The sequence below is a fragment of the Zootoca vivipara genome, chromosome Z2, assembly GCF_965207765.1.
Source record: "Zootoca vivipara chromosome Z2, rZooViv2.hap1.1, whole genome shotgun sequence".
Taxonomy (NCBI): domain Eukaryota; kingdom Metazoa; phylum Chordata; class Lepidosauria; order Squamata; family Lacertidae; genus Zootoca; species Zootoca vivipara.
In genome coordinates, this window is record NC_142585.1 from 45,856,138 (window position 1) to 45,876,396 (window position 20,259).

General features: G+C 48.6%; 1 protein-coding gene across 13 annotated transcripts; it reads left to right on the top strand.

The window, feature by feature from the left end:
- Positions 1 to 1,109: 1,109 nt before the first annotated feature.
- Positions 1,110 to 20,216, top strand: ZNF618 (zinc finger protein 618). 13 transcript variants are annotated; one of them, XM_035102383.3, is made up of 13 exons: positions 1,110 to 1,327; positions 8,500 to 8,546; positions 9,309 to 9,565; positions 10,333 to 10,410; positions 10,563 to 10,601; positions 11,033 to 11,122; positions 13,591 to 13,695; positions 14,937 to 15,026; positions 15,216 to 15,395; positions 15,883 to 15,963; positions 16,231 to 16,308; positions 16,650 to 16,760; positions 16,843 to 20,216. In XM_035102383.3, the coding sequence occupies exons 1-13, from the start codon at positions 1,205 to 1,207 to the stop codon at positions 18,273 to 18,275; spliced, it is 2,712 nt and encodes a 903-aa protein (XP_034958274.2). In that variant the 5' UTR covers positions 1,110 to 1,204; the 3' UTR covers positions 18,276 to 20,216. The 13 variants fall into 13 exon arrangements, with proteins under 13 accessions (XP_034958274.2, XP_060126138.1, XP_060126137.1 ...); XM_060270155.2 differs by having other exon boundaries at positions 13,591 to 13,668; XM_060270154.2 differs by having other exon boundaries at positions 9,309 to 9,556.
- The last annotated feature ends 43 nt before the right edge of the window (positions 20,217 to 20,259 follow it).

Sequence of the window (20,259 nt, forward strand, 5' to 3'; positions counted from 1 at the left end):
GTCCCCAAACTAAGGCCCGGGGCCCGGATGCGGCCCAATCGCATTCTAAATCCGGCCCGCAGACAATCTGGGAACCAGCATGTTTTTACATGAGTAGAATGTGTCCTTTTATTTAAAATGCACCTCTGGGTTATTTGTGGGGCATAGAAATTCGTTCATCCCCCCCAAAAAATATAGTCCGGCCCCCCACAAGTCTGAGGGACAGTAGACCGGCCCCCTGCTGAAAAAGTTTGCTGACCCCTGATTAGACAGTAACCCCCTGGGCCATCCAGCCTGACCTGCTCCAATGCAGGGATCTAGAATGGTGGCTCCAGTCTAGACAGTAACCCCATTGGGCCATTCAGTCTGACCCCCTACTTCTATGGGTCATCCAGCAGGACCTCAAGGTCCATCTAGGGTTGTTTCTAAGACTCATCTAGGGGGACTTCTATGGGTCATCCAGCTTGACCCCAAGGTCCATCTTGGGGGCTTCCAAGGCTCTATGCTGATCTATGGGTCAGCAGCAGGACCCCAAGGTGCATCCAGGGCAGCTTCCAAGGCTCATCTGGGCGGGGGGGGGGGGCTTCTATGGGTCATCCAGCAGGACTCCAAGGTCCATCTAGGGCAGGAGAACCCCAAGGTCCATCTAGGGGGGCTTTGAAAGCTCATCTAGGGGACTTCTAAGGACCCCCACTTAGGGGACCCCCAGCTCTCTCTAGAGGACCCCCAGCTCTCTCTAGAGGACCCCCAGCTCTCTATGGGACCCCACTTCTCTCTATGGGACCCCCAGCTCTCTCTATGGGACCATCACCTCCCTCTATGGGACCCACAGTAGGGGACCCTACTTCTCCCTATGGGACCCCCCCCCCCAGCTCTCTCTATGGGACCATCACCTCCCTCTATGGGACCCACAGCTCAATCTAGGGGACCTCAACTTCTCCCTATGGGACCCCCACCTCTCTCTATGGGACCCCCACCTCTCTCTATGGCACTCCACCTCTCTCTATAGGACCCCATTTCTCTCTATGGGACCCACAAGTTCCATCTAGGGGGGCTTCCAAGGCTCATCTATGGTGCGCGCGCTTTCTCTCTCCCTCTCTCCCCCTCTTTCCTCCTGTCGGTGCGCGCTCCCGCCTCCGCGCAGGCGCCGTGCCGTCCCCTCTGGCGCGCGCTCCCAGGCGCAGGCCGCGTCCCCGCGTCTGTTTCCCCCCACCCCACCCCCCAAATGAAGGACCCCCCAGCTGCGGCCGAGGGGTCGCCGCCCCCCGACGGCGGAGGCTCGGAGGAGGAGGAAGAAGACGACGGAGAGAAAGAAGAAGGAGAAAAAGGAGGAGAGGAAGAAACGCAGGTCAGGCCCGCCTCCAGCCCCACCTTTCTGCAAAGACCCCCCCCAGCCCCTCACCCCTCTTTTTAGGGGTCACGTGAGACCACCACCTTCCCAGCTTCTTTCCCTTTGGGGATGATTTTGGGGTTCACCCTTCCCGGCGCCCCTCTTTCTGCACAAACCCGCACCTCTCATTTTAGGGTTCAGTTTGGGGACCCCAAGTGTCTGTCTCCCTCCCCCCTCGAAGGGGCGCCCCGATTCTTTCCCTGGGGGTGGTTTTGGGCACCCCCTTTCCAGCACCCCGATTCTTTTCCTAGCTTCCTTTCTTGGGCGGCTGATTTTGGAGTTCACCCTTCCCAGCGCCCCTCTATCTGCAAAGACCCCCTCCCTCTTTTTAGGGTTCAGTTTGGGCTACACCCCCTTCTCCGAGGGTCTCACTCGCACCCCCTCGAAGGAGCACCCCATTTATTTTCCTGCCTTCCTTTCCTGGGAGGCTGATTTTGGAGTTCACCCTTCTTGGCACCCCTCTATCTGCAAATACCCCCCCTCCCTAATTTTAGTTTGGGATACACCCCCCTGTCCGAGGGTCTCTCTCGCCCCCCTCGAAGGAGCGCCTCGATTCTTTTCCTGCCTTCCTTTCCTGTGGGGCTGCTTTTGGGGTTCACCCTTCCCGGTGCCCCTCTTTCCACAAAGACCCTCCCTCTGTTTAGGGTTCAGTTTAGGGGGACACCCCCCTCTACGAGGGTCTCTCACACACACCTCCTCCTCGAAGTAGCGCCCCGATTCTCTTCCTGACTTCCTTTCCTGTGCGACTCACCCTTCCCAGCGCCTCTCCGAAGGAGCTCCCCATTTGGGGGGTCACTGATTCTCCCATGGGGTGCCCCCAAATCCCTCCTTTCTAGGCAGAGGCACCCCCACCCTCTGGATGTGGCACCCCAAAATGTGGTTTAAAGGAGCACCCCTCTTTTGACACCCCCAGATCTCTCTAGGGGAACCCAGCTCTCTCTATGGGACTCCCAGATCTTGTTAGGGGTCCCCCTCTTAGAACTTCAAACTACATCTCCCAGAATCCTTTGCAAGGATGCCGTGTCGAAAGGGAGCTCTCTCTATGGGACTCCCAGATCTTTTTAGGGGTCACCCTCTAATTTTGGAGACCCCCAGTCTCTCCTCTCAGGGGTGCCTCCCTTTAGACACCCCACCTCTCCCTATGGGACCCCCAGCTCTCTCTATGGGACCCACCGTTCTTGTTAGGGGTCCCCCTCTAATTTTTCGTGGGACCCCCGTCTCTCCTCCCTAGAGAGAGCTGAAGGTCCCATAGAGAAAGCTGGGGTCCCAAAGAGAGAGCTGGGGGTCCCAAAGAGAGAACTGGGGGTCCCATAGAGAGAGCTTGGGGTCCCATAGAGAGAGCTTGGGGTCGCATAGAGAGAGCTGGGGGTCGCATAGAGAGAGCTGGGGGTCCCATAGGGAGAGCCGGGGGTCCCAAAGAGAGAGCTGGGGGTCCCATAGAGAGAGCTGGGGGTCCCATAGAGAGAGCTGGGGGTCCCATACAGAGCTGGGGGTCCCATACAGAGAGCTGGGGGGTCCTTTGGGGGACTAGAGGGTGCCTTGGAAGCTTCAAACTACCTCCCAGAATCCTTTGGGGGACTAGAGGGCGCCTTGGAAGCTTCATACTACGTCTCCCAGAATCCTTTGGGGGACTAGAGGGCGCCTTGGAAGCTTCAAACCACGTCTCCCAGAATCCTTTGGGGGACTAGAGGGAGGCTTGGAAGCTTCAAACTATGTCTCCCAGAATCCTTTGGGGGACTAGAGGGCACCTTGGAAGGTTCAAACTATATCTCCCAGAATCCTTTGGGGGACTAGAGGGCGCCTTCGAAACATCAAACTACATCTCCCAGAATTTTTTGCGGAGTTCTCCTTATGGTGCCCCCCCCTGCTTCTTTTATTTTATTTTAATTGCATTTTAATTGCATTTCAATTCCATTTTGATTGCATTTCAATTCCATTTTGATTCCATTTCAATTCCATTGTATTCCATAGCATTGCATTTCATGTTTCCTAGGTGAGCAGATTTTGGGGAGAAAAAATAGAAATTAAAAATAAAAAAGAAATCTTGCTTTCTTTTTATTTCCCCCCCCCCAAATTTTCTGGGATTTTTCTTTTCATTGTGTTTTGCAAGCTGCCCTCCCCTTTTTTTTCTTCCTTTTTTTCTCTCCGGATGCAAAAACTGATTTTTCCCCCCTTCCAGAAAAAAGGAGGAAATCTCGGACGTCGAAGGACAAATTGCCAACGAACGGTTAATTTATGTCGCAATTTCTGCTAAAGGAAAAAGGAAAAAGTTTGCTGTGAGATTTCCGGGGGGGGGGGGATTTGCAAAAAAAAAAATCAGATTTAGAAAAGGGAGTTTGGTTTGGTTTTCTTTATTTTTTGAGAAATGGAAATTGCAAGAGGGAGGGTTTTGTTTTTGGATTTGCAAGGAAGGGGTTTTTTGTGCAGAAATTAGCATTGCAAAGAAAGAGGATTTTGCAGAAATTCACATTGCAAGGAGGAGGTTTCTTTTTGCAGAAAGAAAGGTTGCAAGAAAGAAGTTTTTGCAGAAATAAACATTCCAGGGAGGAGAGGTTTTTGGTTTTTTTTTGCAGAATAAAGATTGCAAAAGAGGGGGTGTTTGTTGCAGAAATTAGCAGTGCAAGAAGGTTTGTTTGTTTTTTTGCGGAAATAAACATTGTAAGAAAGAAGTTTTTGCAGAAATAAACATTGCAAGAGGGAAGGGTGTTGTTGTTGTTTTGCAGGATTCAGATTTCCAAGAAGGAGGTTTGTTTGTTTTTTGCAGAAATTAGCATAGAAAGAGGAAGGTTTTTTGCAGAAAATAAAATTGCAAGATAGGTTTGTTTGTTTTTTGCAGAAATAAACATTGCAAGAAAGAGGATTTTGCAGAAATTAACATTGAAAGAAGCTTTCTTTTTGCAGAAATTAACATTGCAAGAAGGAAGTTTCTTTTTGCAGAAATTAACATTGCAAGAGGGAGGATTTCTTACAAAATAAAATTGAAAGAAGGCGGCTTCTTTTTGCAGAAATTACATCGGCAGGGGGTGGTTGGTGGGTTTTTTTTGCAGAAATTAACATTGCAGGAAGGAAGGTTTTTGCAGGAAACAACATTGCAAGAAAGAGGATTTTTCACAAATTCACATTGCAAGAAGGAGGGGGGTTTTTTGCAGAAATTCACATTGCAAGAAGGAGGGGTTTTTTCTTGCAGAAATTTCATTTGCAGTAGGAGGAAGGTGGTTTTTTAAAAAAAAATTTTTGGCAGGAATTAGATTTCCAGAAATGCAAATTTCAGCAATGGCTTTGGTTCTTTACCCAAAGCTTCTGTCTATGCGCAGAGAGAGAGAGAGAGAGAGAGAGAGAGAGAGAGAGAGAGAGAGAGAGAGAGAGAGAGAGTTTTTAGTGCAAATTCAGGAGGGCCTTTTGCACAAATTAGAGGGAGGCTTTTGCTAAAAATGAAATAAAAATCTGATTTGCCAGAGGGAGGCTTTGGAAAATAATAATAATAATAATAATAATAATAATAATAATAATAATAATAATAATAATAATAATAATATGCAAGAGGGAGGCTTTTGCAAAAAATAAAATAAAATCTGATTTGCAAGAGGGGCTTTTTGCAAAAATAATAATAATGATGATTTGCAAGAGGGAGGCTTTTTGGGGAAAATCCAATTTGCAGGAATTCAATTTGCAAGAGGGCCTTGATTGCAGAAATGCAAATTGCAGCCAGGCCTTTTCTTCTGCAAGCTCCCATTTCCCCAAAGCTGTTTGGTCTGTCTATTTATTTCATGTTATTCTATATTATTTTTACTATATTTCTAGCCTCCAATCTGCACCTGCCTTTTGCCTGCATCCTGAAATCATTTTATATTTATTATTTTTATTTCCATTCTTCTGTTGCTGTCATGCGAAAGGCTTGCACCCTGGAAGAATTCCATTCATTTTTCAATATTCTTTTGTTTCAGTTATTCTGTTGCCTTCGTTCAAAATGCTTGCACCCTGAAATCATTTCTTTTATTTCTAATATTTTTATTTCAATTATTTTGTTGCCATCGTTCAAAATGCTTCCACCCTGGAAAAATTCCTTTTATTCTTATTATTCCTAATTTTTATTTCAATTATTCTGTTTGCAATCGTTCGAAATGCTTGCACCCCGAAACCATTCCTTTTATTTTAATGATTCTTAATTTTTATTTCAATTCTTCTCTTGCAATCCTGTAGGCGAATTATGCATGCAAAATGGATTTCTCCCGGAAAAAGGTGGTTGTGGTTTTTTTGGTGCAAAATTAAGCCTATTAAAATTCCCTCCCTCCCTCCCCCCTCTCCTTAATCTAAATGCAAACCCAGCCGAAGAAAATTCCTTTTTTTCTCTCTCTTTCTCCCTCTGCTGGTTCCCCTGCCCTTTTCTGTTTTGCATTTATTTATTTTTTAATTCACGTGAAATCTGCAAAAACAAAGAGTGCCGAGTTGCAAAGGAGGAGAGGGTTAAATAAAATAAAATAAAATGCAGCAGCCAAACATTGAATTTTTATTTTATTTTATTTTTTTTTATTTTTTTGGGGGGGGGAAGAGAAATGCAGAAAAAATTAAATAAAAATCTGGCCTTTTTAAAATGGGAACAGGATATCCAAGATGGCCGTCTGAGGTTGCAGGCAGGGAATTTAGAAAAGGCAAGACTTCCTTTTAATCTTAAAATCAGGGGGGAAACCAGAAAAGGGCTGATTTTTTTGGGGGGGGGACACAGGAAAAAAATTAAAGGGTGGGAAAGAAGTAAAAAAAAAATTCAAAGCTGGCTTGTTAATTTTCTCCTCCTTTAATTTCCCCTCCTCTCAATTGCCAGGAGAGATTTAATTTGAAATTTGCTGATTTCCGATGGGGGGAAAAGGGGAGATTTTTATATCATTCCAAGCCCTCCTTTAAAAAGCTTCGGTTTTAAGACAGGGGGAGAAAGCATTTTTCTGAAATTATATATTATTATTATTTTGGAAAGGATAGATTATTAGCCATAAATTATTACTATTTATTAATTATTCATTATTTCTATTTATTAATTATTCGTTATTACTATTTATTAATTATTAATGGCTGGTGTGTTGAATTTTAGATTGTTGCCTCGTTTTAAATTGCTCCAGATTTTACATTAGGGTAGATTTTCTGAAATCTCTCTTTTTGCTGGAAATAGAAAAGTTGCTTTTGGAGATTGCATATTCTGATATATGTTATTATATTGTACATTATTCTGTTATCGAGTGAAACTAATAATAATAATAATAAAATTGAACAACGCATGAAACTAATAATAATAATAATAATAATTGAACAATGTGAAACTAATAATAATAATAATTGAACAGTGCATGAAACTAATAATAATTTATCGAGTGAAACTAATATTAATAATAATAATTGAACAACACGTGAAACTAATAATAATAATAATCAAACAACGTGTGAAAAATAATAATAATTTAACAATGCGTAATAATAATAATAATAATTTTATTATTTACATCTCGGGCTTCCAGATTTGTATTTTCTCATTTATAATTGGGCAATTGTTTTAGAATTCCGGCCCAGTGCAAAATATTTCCTTCTTTATTATTGTTGTTGTTGTTTAGTCGTTTAGTCGTGTCCGACTCTTCGTGACCCCATGGACCATAGCACGCCAGGCACTCCTGTCTTGCACTGCCTCCCGTAGTTTGGTCAAACTCATGTTGGTAGCTTCGAGAACACTGTCCAACCATCTCGTCCTCTGTCGTCCCCTTCTCCTAGTGCCCTCAATCTTTCCCAACATCAGGGTCTTTTCCAAGGATTCTTCTCTTCTCATGAGGTGGCCAAAGTATTGGAGCCTCAGCTTCACGATCTGTCCTTCCAGGGAGCACTCAGGGCTGATTTCCTTAAGAATTGATAGGTTTGATCTTCTAGCAGTCCATGGGACTCTCAAGAGTCTCCTCCAGCACCATAATTCAAAAGCATCAATTCTTCGGCGATCAGCCTCCTTTATGGTCCAGCTCTCACTTCCATACATCACTACTGGGAAAACCATAGCTTTAACTATACGGACCTTTGTCGGCAAGGTGATGTCTCTGCTTTTTAAGATGCTGTCTAGGTTTGTCATTGCTTTTCTCCCAAGAAGCAGGCGTCTTTTAATTTCGTGACTGCTGTCACCATCTGCAGTGATCAAGGAGCCCAAGAAAGTAAAATCTCTTCCCCTTCTATTTGCCAGGAGGTGATGGGACCAGTGGCCATGATCTTGGTTTTTTTGATGTTGAGCTTCAGACCATATTTTGCGCTCTCCTCTTTCACCCTCATTAAAAGGTTCTTTATTATTATTATTATTATTATTATTATTATTCTGCTTTTGGGGGGCAGTTATTATGGTGCTGGAGGAGACTCTTGAGAGTCCCATGGAAATCATTCTTAAGGAAATCAGCCCTGAGTGCTCCCTGGAAGGACAGATCCTGAAGCTGAGGCTCCAATACTTTGGCCACCTCATGAGAAGAGAAGACTCCTTGGAAAAGACCCTGATGCTGGGAAAGATTGAGGGCACTAGGAGAAGGGGACGACAGAGGACGAGATGGTTGGACAGTGTTCTCGAAGCTACGAACAGGAGTTTGACCAAACTGCGGCAGGCAGTGCAAGACAGGAGTGCCTGGCGTGCTATGGTCCATGGGGTCACGAAGAGTCGGACACGGCTAAACAACAACAACAACAACAAATCGGGTCATTCTTGTCTCTCTCTGGATTATTTCTTGGGTGTTTTCATGCGGCAATTTTATCCCGCAAACTGCCCCGAGGCCTGGTTTCCCATTAGCTCCTCGCATTATTGTTATTATTATTATTATTATTGGCAATATAACTGAGTTTCTAACCCTGGTTTCAAATATTATTATTATTATTATTGGTAATATATCTGAGTTTCTTACCCTGGTTTCAAATATTACTATTATTATTATTATTGGCAATATATCTTGAGTTTCTAACCCTGGTTTCAAATATTATTATTATTTGTAGTAGTAGTAATAATATATCTGAGTTTCTAACCCTGGTTTTAATGCCCTGCAGAGTTTCTAATCCCTGGATTTCTCCCTTTTTTCTTCTTCTTTTTTTTGCAAAAGAGGATGTTCTCATCTCTCTCCCACTTTCCACAGGCCGAGGGCAGTAGCAGCAGCGCTGGCAGAAGAGCTTCAGCGAACAGGTAAGTTGGTGCCAGGGTGAAGGGATTTAGGGGCCCCAAATCCCAAAGGAACCCACAAGCAACGTTAATAATAACATTAATAATATTAATATTAATGATATTAATAATAATAATAAATATTAATTTTATTAAAATATTAAACAAATATTGAAGATAGTGACCATAAAATAATTTATTTTAAAAAAAACTCCCACTGAAAAGAGATTAGATTTTAAAAGTATTTCTCTGCTTCTGATATATTATAAAGAGAGACTTTCATTGGGCCAGCAAATAATAATAATAGAAACCAGAGTTAGAAACTCAGATATATTACCATTATTATTATTAATACTCCCATTCCCAGTCTCACCTTAACAGGCTCCAATCCGCTGTCTCCCATTCACAGTGGCTCCCATTAACAGGCTACCAGTCCCAAGCTCCCAGTCTCAGTCTGGAGGTCTTTTAATGGGACACTGGGAATGGGAGTCTTTTAATGGGACACTGGGAATGGGAATCTTTTAATGGGGGATTGGGAATGGGAGTCTTTTAATGGGAGACTGGGAATGGGAGCGTGTTAATGGGAAACAGTCTCTCATTAACAGGTTCCCATTCCCAGTCTCCCAGTAAAAGACTCCCATCCGCTGTCTCCCATTCCAAGTGACTACCATTAAAAGGCTCCCAGCCCCAGCCCCCCATTCCCAGTCTCCCATTCCCGGCCTCCCCCAGGGTTGGTCCGGATGCCCTATGGTGTCCCCTTCCTGATGCCCTTTCCTTCCCCCACAGGGAGCCCTGCCAGCCAATCATGAAGCCCGAGGGCTCCGATTCGCCAGCCTCTGAGTCGTCGCCCTCTGAGGATCCTCCCCCGGCCCTCGCCGCCGAGGTCAAGGTCAAGACCGAGACCCCCGATGACTTTGCCTGGCCCCCCAGTGCCGAGGAGGGGACCCGGAAGGGGGCCCGGGGGGCCACCGCCGGCGGGGCCCCAGCCGAAATCTGTGTGGTGCTGGGCGGGGTGCGCGGCCAGCAGACGCTCGGTAAGCTAGGTGGGTGGCCGGTCCCCTTTTTTCTCAGGGGTCAGGGTCAGGGTTTGAGTCCGGGGGTCTTGGTTTGAATCACCCGGTCCTAGGAGGAGGACACTGGTTCGAGTCCGGGGGGCATGGGTTTGAATTGCCGGTCGTAGGAGGAGGACGGCAGTTCGAGTCCGGGTTCAAATCCCTGGTCCTAGGAGTCGGGTTTAGGTTCAGGTCTGGAGGGTCTGGGTTCAAATCCCCAGCCCTAGGAGGATGCTGGTTCAAGTCTGGGGGACCCGGGTTCAAATCACCAGTCCTAGGAAGAGGACGCTGGTTCAAGTCCAAGGGTGCTAGGTTCAAATCCCCGGTCTGAGGAGGAGGACGCTACTTTGAGTCCGGGGGTCCAGGCTCAAGTCTGGGTTCAAATCTCCAGTCCTAGGAGGACACTGGTTTGAGTCCAGGAGTCTGGGTTCAGATCCCCAGTCCTAAGAGGGGTCCGGTTTCAAATCGCCAGTCCTAGGTGGAGGACACTAGCTCGAGTCCAAGGGGTCTGGGTTCAAATCCCTGCTCCTGGTAGGAGGATGCTGGTTCAAGTCTGGGGGGGTCTGGGTTCAAGTCCGGAGGTCCAGGTTCAAATCCCTGCTCCTAGGAGGCGGATGCCCATTCAAGTCAGGTGGGTCTCGGTTCGAATCCCTGGTCCTAGGAGGAGCACGCTCGGTATCGGGGGCGCCAATGGGGAATCCCGCCTTTTCAGGGAGGGGGTTCCCCTCTGACCCCCCCGGCCTCCATCTTTCTTCCAGGCTCCTACGAGTGCGGGATCTGCGGCAAGAAATACAAGTATTACAACTGCTTCCAGACACACGTCCGGGCACACCGAGGTACAGGTTCGAGGATGGGTCCGCAAAGTGGGACGCGGGTTCGAGGGGGTGATTGCCCATGATTATTAAGAGCATCGACGAAACAATAACCCCCCTAATTGCCCCGGAAACAATTTGCTAAGGCCGTACTTTCCTTCCCCCCCTCTTCCTAGACACGGAAGTGGCGTCGGGCGAAGGTGCTTCCCAAGGCAGTAAGTACCGGTCGAGATTCGGGATCGAGTGGGTGGGGCGGGGCCCCGGGGGCTCCTGTAGACTGACCCGAACCCCCAACCCCCCAGCTGGAATCTCCATGACGCGGGAGAGGCCCTGAGGGTCATCCAGCCTGGCCCGGAATCTCAACACGGTGCCCCCTCCTCTTTCCCTGGCTGCTATTATTATGATTTATTATTAATTAATTATTAATTTATAATAATAGGGTCGTCCAGCCTGACCCGGAATATCAACCCAGTGCCCCCTCTTTCCCTGGCTGCTATTATTATTATTATTATTATTATTATTATTATTATTATTATTATCATTATCATTATTATTATTATCGGATCCCTTTGAGGGGGAGGGTCTCTTGGGAATGTCAGGAATCTCCCTCCCCCGCTTTCTTTCTCTTTCCCCCCGATCCCACCAGATAATTTCCGGTACACCTGCGACATTTGCGGGAAGAAGTACAAATACTACAGTTGCTTCCAGGAACACCGCGACCTACATGCGGTGGATGGTGAGTATCTCAGAGGGATCTCGCGGATTCCCCGGGAACGGATCCCCGGCCCTCGCTCCGGATCCTCCCTGCCTCCCGGTTCCCCGGTCCCCTCCGAGTTTCCGACGTTTCCCGGAACGGCAGAAGCGATTCCAGAAAACGGATTTTGCCCGTGAAAATACGGCCCTCCTGCAATCCCCTCTGACATTTCCCGGAATGGCAGCAGAGATCCCAGAAAATAGATTTTTGCCATGAAAATGCGGCTCTCCTACAAATTCCTCCAGTGTTCTTCCCGTCAAAATTTCCCTGAATGACAGAAGTGATCCCAGAAAATAAATATTTCCCTTGAAAATGCGGCCCTCCTACAAATTCCTCCACCGTTTTCCCCATGAAAATAGGGACATTCTACAATCTCCTCCGACATTTTCCGGAATGGCAGCAGCAATCCCAGAAAAAGGATTTTTCCCATGAAAATGCAGCCCTCCTACAAATTCCGTCAAAATTTCCTGGAATGACAGAAGCGATCCCAAAAAATGCATTTTTCCTGTGAAAATGCAGCCGTCCTACGAATTTCTCCAACATTTTTCCAGTCAAAATTTCCTGGAATGGCAGAAGCGATCCCAGAAAAATACATTTTTCCCACGAAAAGGCGGCCGTCCTACAAATTCCTCCTGTGTTTTTCCCATCAAAATTTCCCAGAATGGCAGAAGCGATCCCAAAAAATACATTTTTCCCGCAAAAAGGTGGCCGCCCTACAAATTCCTCCCTGGTTTCTCCCGTGAACATTTTCCGGAATGACAGCAGTGATCCCAGAAAATTGATTTTTCCCATGAAAATGCAGCCCTCCTACTAATTCCGTCAAAATTTCCTGGAATTACAGAAGCGATCCCCAAAAATGCATTTTTCCCGTGAAAATGCAGCCGTCCTACGAATTTTTCCAGTCAAAATTTCCTGGAATGGCAGAAGCGATCCCAGAAAAATACATTTTTCCCGCGAAAAGGCGGCCGTCCTACAAATTCCTCCTGCGTTTTTCCCATCAAAATTTCCCAGAATGGCAGACGCGCTCCCAGAAAATACATTTTTCCCGCAAAAAGGTGGCCGCCCAACAAATTCCTCCCTTGTTTCTCCCATGAACATTTCCCGGAATGACAGCAGTGATCCCAGAAAATGGATTTCCCCTGCGAAAATGCGGCCGACATACAAATTCCTCCATCGTCTCCTCCGACATTTCTCGGAATGGCAGCAGCGACCCCAGAAAATGGATTCCCCCCCCCCAGAAAATAAGGACGTCCAGACGTTTCTCAGAATGGCAGAAGCAATCCTTGGAATATATGTGTGTGTGTGTGTGTGTGTGTGTGTGTGTGTGTGTGTGTGTATTTCTCCCATGGAAATGGAAATTCCTCTTATTAAAACAGGGACATCTGGCTGCCCCTTCCAACATTTCCCAGAAGCGATCTCGGAAAACACATTTTCCCCGTCAGAATGCGATCCCTTCCAATGTTTCCCCGAGTTTCACCTGTAATTGTAACCATAGCGATGACAACGGATTAGGAACGGGCCGAATAAATCCTGCAGAACTTGCTGGGACTGCATTCTGAGTCCGATCCCTCCAAATTCCCGTTTTCCTGGGAGCCGGCTGTCCAGAATACAGGTGAAACTCGGAAAATTAGAATATCATCAAAAAGTGCATTTATTTCAGTAACACAACTTAAAAGGTGAAACCAATATATGAGATAGATCCATGACATGCAAAGCAAGATACCCTGTTTCTCCAAAAATAAGACACCGTCTTATATTTATTTTCCCTCAAAAAAACAACGGTGGCTTATTTTCAGGGGATGTCTTTTTTTATATTAAGTATGGTACAGTTTAACCTTGCCTATCACCATGGCTTATTTTGGGGGTATGGCTTATTTTTGGGGTATGGCTTATTTTTGGGGTATGGCTAGTCATTGTCATTATTTGTCGTTAGGCGGGTGAATTATAAATGGAATGTAATTAATGAAATGCAATAGCGATGTTTATTTTTGTTTATTTTTGTATTATGATAACTATTTCTTTTATTACTGTGGGATTTCCAAAAGACAGTCTTTGTAAAAATTAAAAGGAAAATAAGAAATAGTAAGTTGCATTCCTGAAATAAAGGCACTTTTCGACGATATTCTAATTTTCCGAGTTTTACCTGTACTGCGGGAATTCCTCCGGAGTTGACAGCGGACAGCATTCTGACTTATGGAAAATGGACAGACCGGGAAAGGCTGGCTTGGCCATCTCCGGGTTTTTTTTCAGGTCCCCCCCCCCAATTGCCTTTTTCCTGGGATGGCTGGGGAAACTGGGACGCTCGGAGGATCCATGTGAAAGAGCCGGGATCCAGAATGGGGGAGGGTGGCGTTCTGGGGAGACGGGGAAGCATGGCCGGTGTTCCGGCCCAGGATCCAGCCAGCGTTCCGGGAATCCGCAGCGTCACCTGCCCTGCTCTTCTTTTCCAGACCCCTACGACCAATCGCTGGTCGCGAAAGACGAGGTGAAGGAAGAAGAACCTGAACCTTTTCAGAAAATCGGTCCAAGTATGAATTTCCGGGTTTCGAACTTAAGTAATTAACAAGATTCCCGCGGCGGGGGAGGGGGGGAGTAGATCCGGCCTCTCCCGGCCAGCCGGATCCTTTCTGAAACCCGGCCCCGGCCCTCGAGTCCCCTTTCAACATCTCATCCCTGCAAAGGATTCTGGGAGATGTAGTGTGAAGCTTCCAAGGTGCCCTCTAGTCCCCCAAAAGGATTCTGGGAGATGTCATTTGAGGCTTCCAAAGCGCCCTCTGGTCCCCCAATGGATTCTGGGAGATGTAGTCTGGAATTTCCAAGGCGCTCTCTAGTCCCCCAAAGGATTCCGGGAAAGGTAGCTTGAGGCTTCTAAGGTGCCCTTTAGTCCCCCAAAGGATTATGGGAGATGTAGTTTGATGCTTCCAAGGCGCCCTCTAGTCCCCCGAAGGATTCTGGGGAATGTAGTTTGAAGCTTCTACAGGTGAAATGCGGAAAATTAGAATATCGTCGAAAAGTGCCTTGATTTTAGTGACGCACCTTAAAAGGTGAATCCAATCTATGAGATAGATGCATGACATGCAAAGCGAGATATGTCAAGACTTTATTTGTTGTAATTGCAATTATTTGTTGTTAGTCGGGTCAATTATAAATGGAATGCAATTAACAAAATGCCATAGCGATGTTTATTTTTGTATTATTGTAACTATTTGTTTGATTCCTGTGGAATTTCCAAAAAAAGCATTTGTCAAAATTCAAAGAAAAATAAAAAATAAGTTGCATTACTGAAACAAAGGCATTTTTGACGATATTCTAATTTTCCGAGTTTCACCTATGGGATTGAGACCGGTAGCTAGGATTCGGAGGGCCGGGTGAGGGGACCTGGAGGGCGGGACTCGAACTGGAACCCTTTCTCCTCCCGCTTCGCAGGGTTACGGGGAGGTCGGTCACCGAGGTCCATATATGTTGTTCTCGCGTTCAGCTGATAAAATATTTCGGGGGGGAAAGAGAGAGAAAGAGAAATAATAATAATAATAATAATAATAATAATAATAATAATAATAAACATTCTGCCCCGTTCATTCGCTCCCTGTCTGTATTAAAAGGGCGTCCTGGTTCGAATGTGGGACGGGACCCCCAAAATCCTGATTCGAACCTGGGGCCGGACCCCCAAAATCCCGGTTTGAACCCGGGAAGAGACCCAGGCTGAACCAGTTTGAAGCTGGGAAGGGACTCCGGGGGGGGGGGGTCGAGTTGTTCCGAGTCCGCCCCGCCCTCAGGAAAACCTTTCCCCCCACAGAGACGGGCAGCTACACGTGCGAATTCTGTGGCAAGCAATACAAGTATTACACACCCTACCAGGAACACGTGGCTTTGCACGCGCCAATCAGTGAGATACTGGGTTTCGTATTCGGGGCTGGCGGGGCGGGTGACGTCCGGGGAGCTGGGTGAGGGGCTCCCCCCGGGCGGATCCGAACCCTTGGCCTGGGAATATGGGAGGGGGGTCATACCCCTGTACGGGCAGGTGGTGCCATCGGGGCACACCTCGGACTTGGGACCGTCCCCCCCCCTCTTCCAGAATATTCCCGCTCTCCGCTCCTGGTGGCCGTCAAGACGCATGCCGGGAAGAAGGCCCCGCCCCCGGCCGCCTCCATCATCCGATGTTCGGCCCTCCTGCACCGGGCACCATCCGGGGCGTCCCAGCTCCAGATGTTCCGGGCACCGAATTCGGGATCGCCGGGAAGCAAGGCCACCACGGGTACGGATTGCGTGGGTTTTTCCCTCCTGGGTTTCCCTTTCCCCGGATTCCTCTTCCCTCAATTCCTCTTCCCAAATCTCCAGGATTCCTCTTCCCAAATTCTTCCCAAATTCCCAGGATTCCTCTCCTCTAAATTCCTCTTCCCAAATACCAAGGATTCCTCTTCCCCGGATTTTTAGAAAGACTCCTGAATGATCTCTTACAGGGGATTTATTTGAGAGGTTCCGATGAGTCAACTTGTTAAGTGAGCACTGGCTTTATTCATGGAGGAACAATGTGCCGGCCAAATAGAGAATTATAGGTAGACTCCTCTTCCCAAATTCCCAGGATTCCTCTTCCCAGGATTCCTTGTCCCTACTGTATATCTTCTCCAAAGCCTAAATCGTAAATCCATTTTATAATGGCATTTCCCCGCTCCGGTGGAAAGTATCCTCCGGCGGCCATCTAGCCTGACCGCAAAATCCAGAACCCTCTTTCCACCCCACAGAAAGCGTCTTCAGCCGGAGGGTGGAGAGCAAGATGCAGAACAACTACGACGAAACCAACAGCAGCTCCCAAAACTCCAGTGGTAAGTAGCCGAATCGTGGATCAGGCCCCCGGCGGTCATCTAGCCGAACCCCCTGGGATCTTGAACCCAAAACCGCCGGTCCCCTAACCGGGAAACGCCAAACTTCTGCGGGACCCCTGGGGTGCGCGCCTCGAACCCACAACCTGCCAGTGGCAAAATGGCTCTGCCTCCCCCCTCGGCGTAGGCACCCACTCGAGAGCCTGGAAGCTTCTGGCTAGTACATGTCTCGAATCCGCAACCTCTTCTCTCTGCTTCCCCCCTCCCCAGAGCCGTACACCTGTGGTGCTTGCGGGATTCAGTTCCAATTCTACAACAACCTTCTGGAACACATGCAGTCTCACGCAGGTGAGCCTAGTTCGAAGGGTGTCTCTCCCTCTTTCTCTTCCTTTCTCTCGCTCCCTTTTTCTTTTCCTCTCTCTCTCCCTCCCTTTTCCTTTCTCTCTCTCTCTCTTTCTTGCTCTCTTTCTCCTTTTTCTTCCTCTCCTCCCTCCCTTTTCTCTCTTCCTTTCTCTTTCTTTTCATTCTCCCTCTCCCTTTCTTTCTTTCTTTCTTTCTTTCTCTCTTTTCGCTCTTTCTCCTCTCTCCCCCTCGCTTTTACTTTCCCTTCCCCTCTGCCTCTTTCCTCCCTCCAGCTGTGCCCAATTCACACCTGGACCCCCTTTCTCTCTCTCTCTCGTCCCCCGCAGCCGACAATGAAAACAGCATGGCCTCACACCAGCCTCGTTCCCCACCCCCCGCCGCCCCTGAGGAGAAGTGGAAGCCGCCCCCGCCAGCGCAACGCGACACCGCAGACAACGGTATGACCCGTCCCTCCCACCCCAGGTTCAAAAACCGGAGACCCCCCCTTCCTAAATGGCCCCTTCTCTGCTTTCTCCGCAGCTGTCCCAGAAAAGGAGCGGCAGGTCATCGCCGAGCGCCTCCTGCGTCTGCTGTGCGCCGAGCCGGCGTCCCTGAGCGTCGTATCCGGCCCTGAGTTTCTGAAGCTGGCACAGGTGCTGGTCGACAGCGGCGCACGGCACGGGGCCTTCCCCGCCGCTGAAGCCCTCGGGAACCTTAGCGCACTGGCCTTGCAGCAACTGCCCCGTATGTACAACCAGGCCAAGGTGAAAGTGACCTGCGCACTGGGCACCGGGGCCTGCCGCGGCATTGGCGTGACATGCCATGCCCAGGGGGCCGGCCCCGATTCCTGCCATGTACTCACAGCACACCGAGCTGAGGCCGGGCGCATCCGAAGCTACGTCCTCGCTGTTCGCGGAGGCACTGGAGGTGAGCCGATCCACCGCTGGGCGCAGAACGTCCTCTCAGAGTTTGTGACGCCCGAGACGCGTGCCGCCTATGTCACTGATGGATCCAGCGCCCACGCTTTCTCCAAAGCCGGACTGGGCCTCCGCTGCGCCGCCTGCGCACTCAATGCCGCGGTCCGCGGCGTGCTCAGCCCACGGGCTCTGCAAGCGCGGGGCATGCCGGAAGTCTCAGAGCTGTTGGGCGCCTGCCAGGACCTGGCTGGCTCGCCAGGCGCTGCAGCCGAAGCCTTCGGCTCTCCGGCGCCGCCATGCTGGGACTCGCCGGCAGACGCTCTTCTGGCTGTCCACGAGCGTTATGAGCAGATTTGCGAGTTCTACGGCCGCGGGCAAGAGGCCGGCGCCAACCCGGCACCGCCGGGGCTCAACCGCCCGCTGCTGGCCAATCTGGCGGCGCTGCTGGCGCCTGTCAAGCAGGCGGTGTCCGAGCTGGGCGCTGAAGGCCGGCCCACCCTCCAGCTGGTCTTGCCCACATATGTCCGGCTGGAGAAACTCTTCACAGCCAAGGCGGGTGATGCCGGGCCAGTCAGCAAGCTGTGCCACCTCTTCTTGGAGGCCCTGAAAGAGAACTTCAAGCTGCACGCTGCCCACAAGGTGGCCATGGTGCTGGACCCGCGGCAGAAGCTGCGCCCAGTGCCACCCTACCAACACGAAGAGATCGTTGCCAAGGTGTGCCAGCTGCTGGGCGTCTCAGATGAGGCAGAACCCGAACCCGCTGCCGCCAAAAAGCCCCGGGGTGACTCCGACGAGCCGCCGCCCACCGACGAGGCTGAAGTCTACAGCTACCTGCAGGAGCCCCTGGCGACGACCCCCGACCTTTTCCAGTACTGGTCAGGTGCCCAGCACCCGCGGCTGGCGAAGCTGGCATTTTGGCTGCTGGCCGTGCCTGCTGTTGGCGCTCGTACTGGTTGCGCCCGCCTGTGCGAGCAGGCGGTTCTGATCCGGCGGCGGCGGCTGCTGGGCCCTGAGGACGCCAACAAGCTCATCTTCCTGAAGGCCAACATGCCTTAAGCAGGTGGTGAAGGGCACCTCGACCGGGGTGGGCGCCCGTATTCCGATGTGTGTGTGTGTGTGTGTGTATATATATATATATGTAAAAGGGCATTTGGGAGAGGGGAGGGTGAGGGTGGGGGGTCCCGTTCCCACCAATCCCCTTCCTCTCCGCGGAGGCACCGGACTCGGGCCGAACCCGAACTCAGGGCCGAACTGAAACTTGGAGCCAAACTCGGGGCCGAACTTGAACTTGGGGCCGATACAGTGTTCCTCCAGGCAGCTTGGCTGCTCCGCCAACTTGAACTCCTCTCTGGTTTTCGGTAAGCTGTTTCTCTGCCCTGTCGGACCCACCCCCACTTCCCATTTCAGGATCGGGGATCCGGAAGGGGCGGGGCAAAAGAAGCTCTGCCCCACCCAGAAGGTCACTTCCTGTCAAAGCCCCGTGCCACCGAGCCTCCTCCTTCCTCGCTCCCGGCTGCCCCGTGGCCCCAGTCCCATTTCCCATCTCGAGTTTCCCAGAATTACCTTTTTCCTGCCCGAGTCCCGGAATAACCAATGGGGGGGGTTCCTGTGGGATCGCCTTCTCTGCCCGTCAATTTCCCCACCTGTTGAGATCGGGGTATACTTCCAAATACTCTGGAAAAGAATTTCCACGGGAAAGCGCCTCTTGAACTCACCTCCGAGGTTTCCTGCTGGTCTCAGGAACAGGAAATTATTATTAATAATAGTAGTAGTAGCAGTAAATATTTATTTCAATGTTATTCAATATTCTATTACTATTATTATTATTATTATTAGAAACATTGTTTATGAAATTTCCCTTTTTAATATGATCAATAATATTTTAATAAATAATAATAATTAATATTCCCTTTAAATAGGGAATTTTACGGGGGGAGTTATAATTCCAAAACCAACTGGCCCTGTTAGCAAAGGATTATGGGAGTTATAGTTCCAAAACCAGCTTGCCCTGTTAGCTAAGGATCATGGGAGTTGTTGTTTGAAAATCAACTGCCCCTGTTAGCTAAGGATCGTGAGTGTTATAGTTCAAAAACCAACCGGTTCTGTTAGCTAAGGATCTTGAGAGTTATAATTCCGAAACCAACTGGCCATTAGCGAAGTATTATGGGAGTTCTAGTAACAAAACTAACTAGCCTTGTTAGCTAAGGATTATGGTAGTTCCAAAACCTCCAGAGGTTGCTATAGGGCAACAAAACGCAACAAGGGCGGGAAAGTTTGGGGGGAAATGGAGAGAAGGAATAACTTCGGGAGAAATGGGAATTAAAAAAATTCCGGGGCGCATAATTCCCAGATTACTACTATTATTACTCGGTCCAACAGGTCTCCTTTCGTCCATTTATTCCGGTTTTCAGGATGCCGATCTCTTCCTTTGAACCAGAGAATCCGATATTTCTGTTACTATCCCCCCCAAAAAAATATTTTAAAAACACAGCGACCCGGGTGCAAATTTTGCAGGACAGAGGGGGATTTGCGAGAAATCCCAGGAGAGAAACAGCAGAAAAAAGCCGATATTTCTGTTATTATCCCGAATTATTATTTTTAAACACAGCAACCCAGGTGCGAATTTTGGGGGACGGAGGGGGATTCGCGAGAAATCTCGGGAAAGAAACGGCAGAAAAAAGGAGATTTAAATAAAAGTATATACTGGTGGGGGGGGGAGAGAAAATGCATATTTTTTTGGCCAGAGATTTTTTCTACAGCTACGAAGGGATATTTTTCTTAAATCCTCCTGAGTTGTGTTTTCCTATTTCTTAATGCCGGTAGCGTTAATTTATACTTTTGTAGCAACACACTATTTTTATAAGGACTCCACGGGGTTGTTGTCGCAATTGAGGGGCCGGCGGGTGGGGTGGGAAAAAGAATATTGTACTGTATTTAAAAAAGGAAAAAGTTACTGTCACGCTTGCTGTGTGTTAATAAAACGAGAGTCTAACTCGTCTCCTGTGTGGCGTCTCATTTATCGTTATTACATCTATTGGTA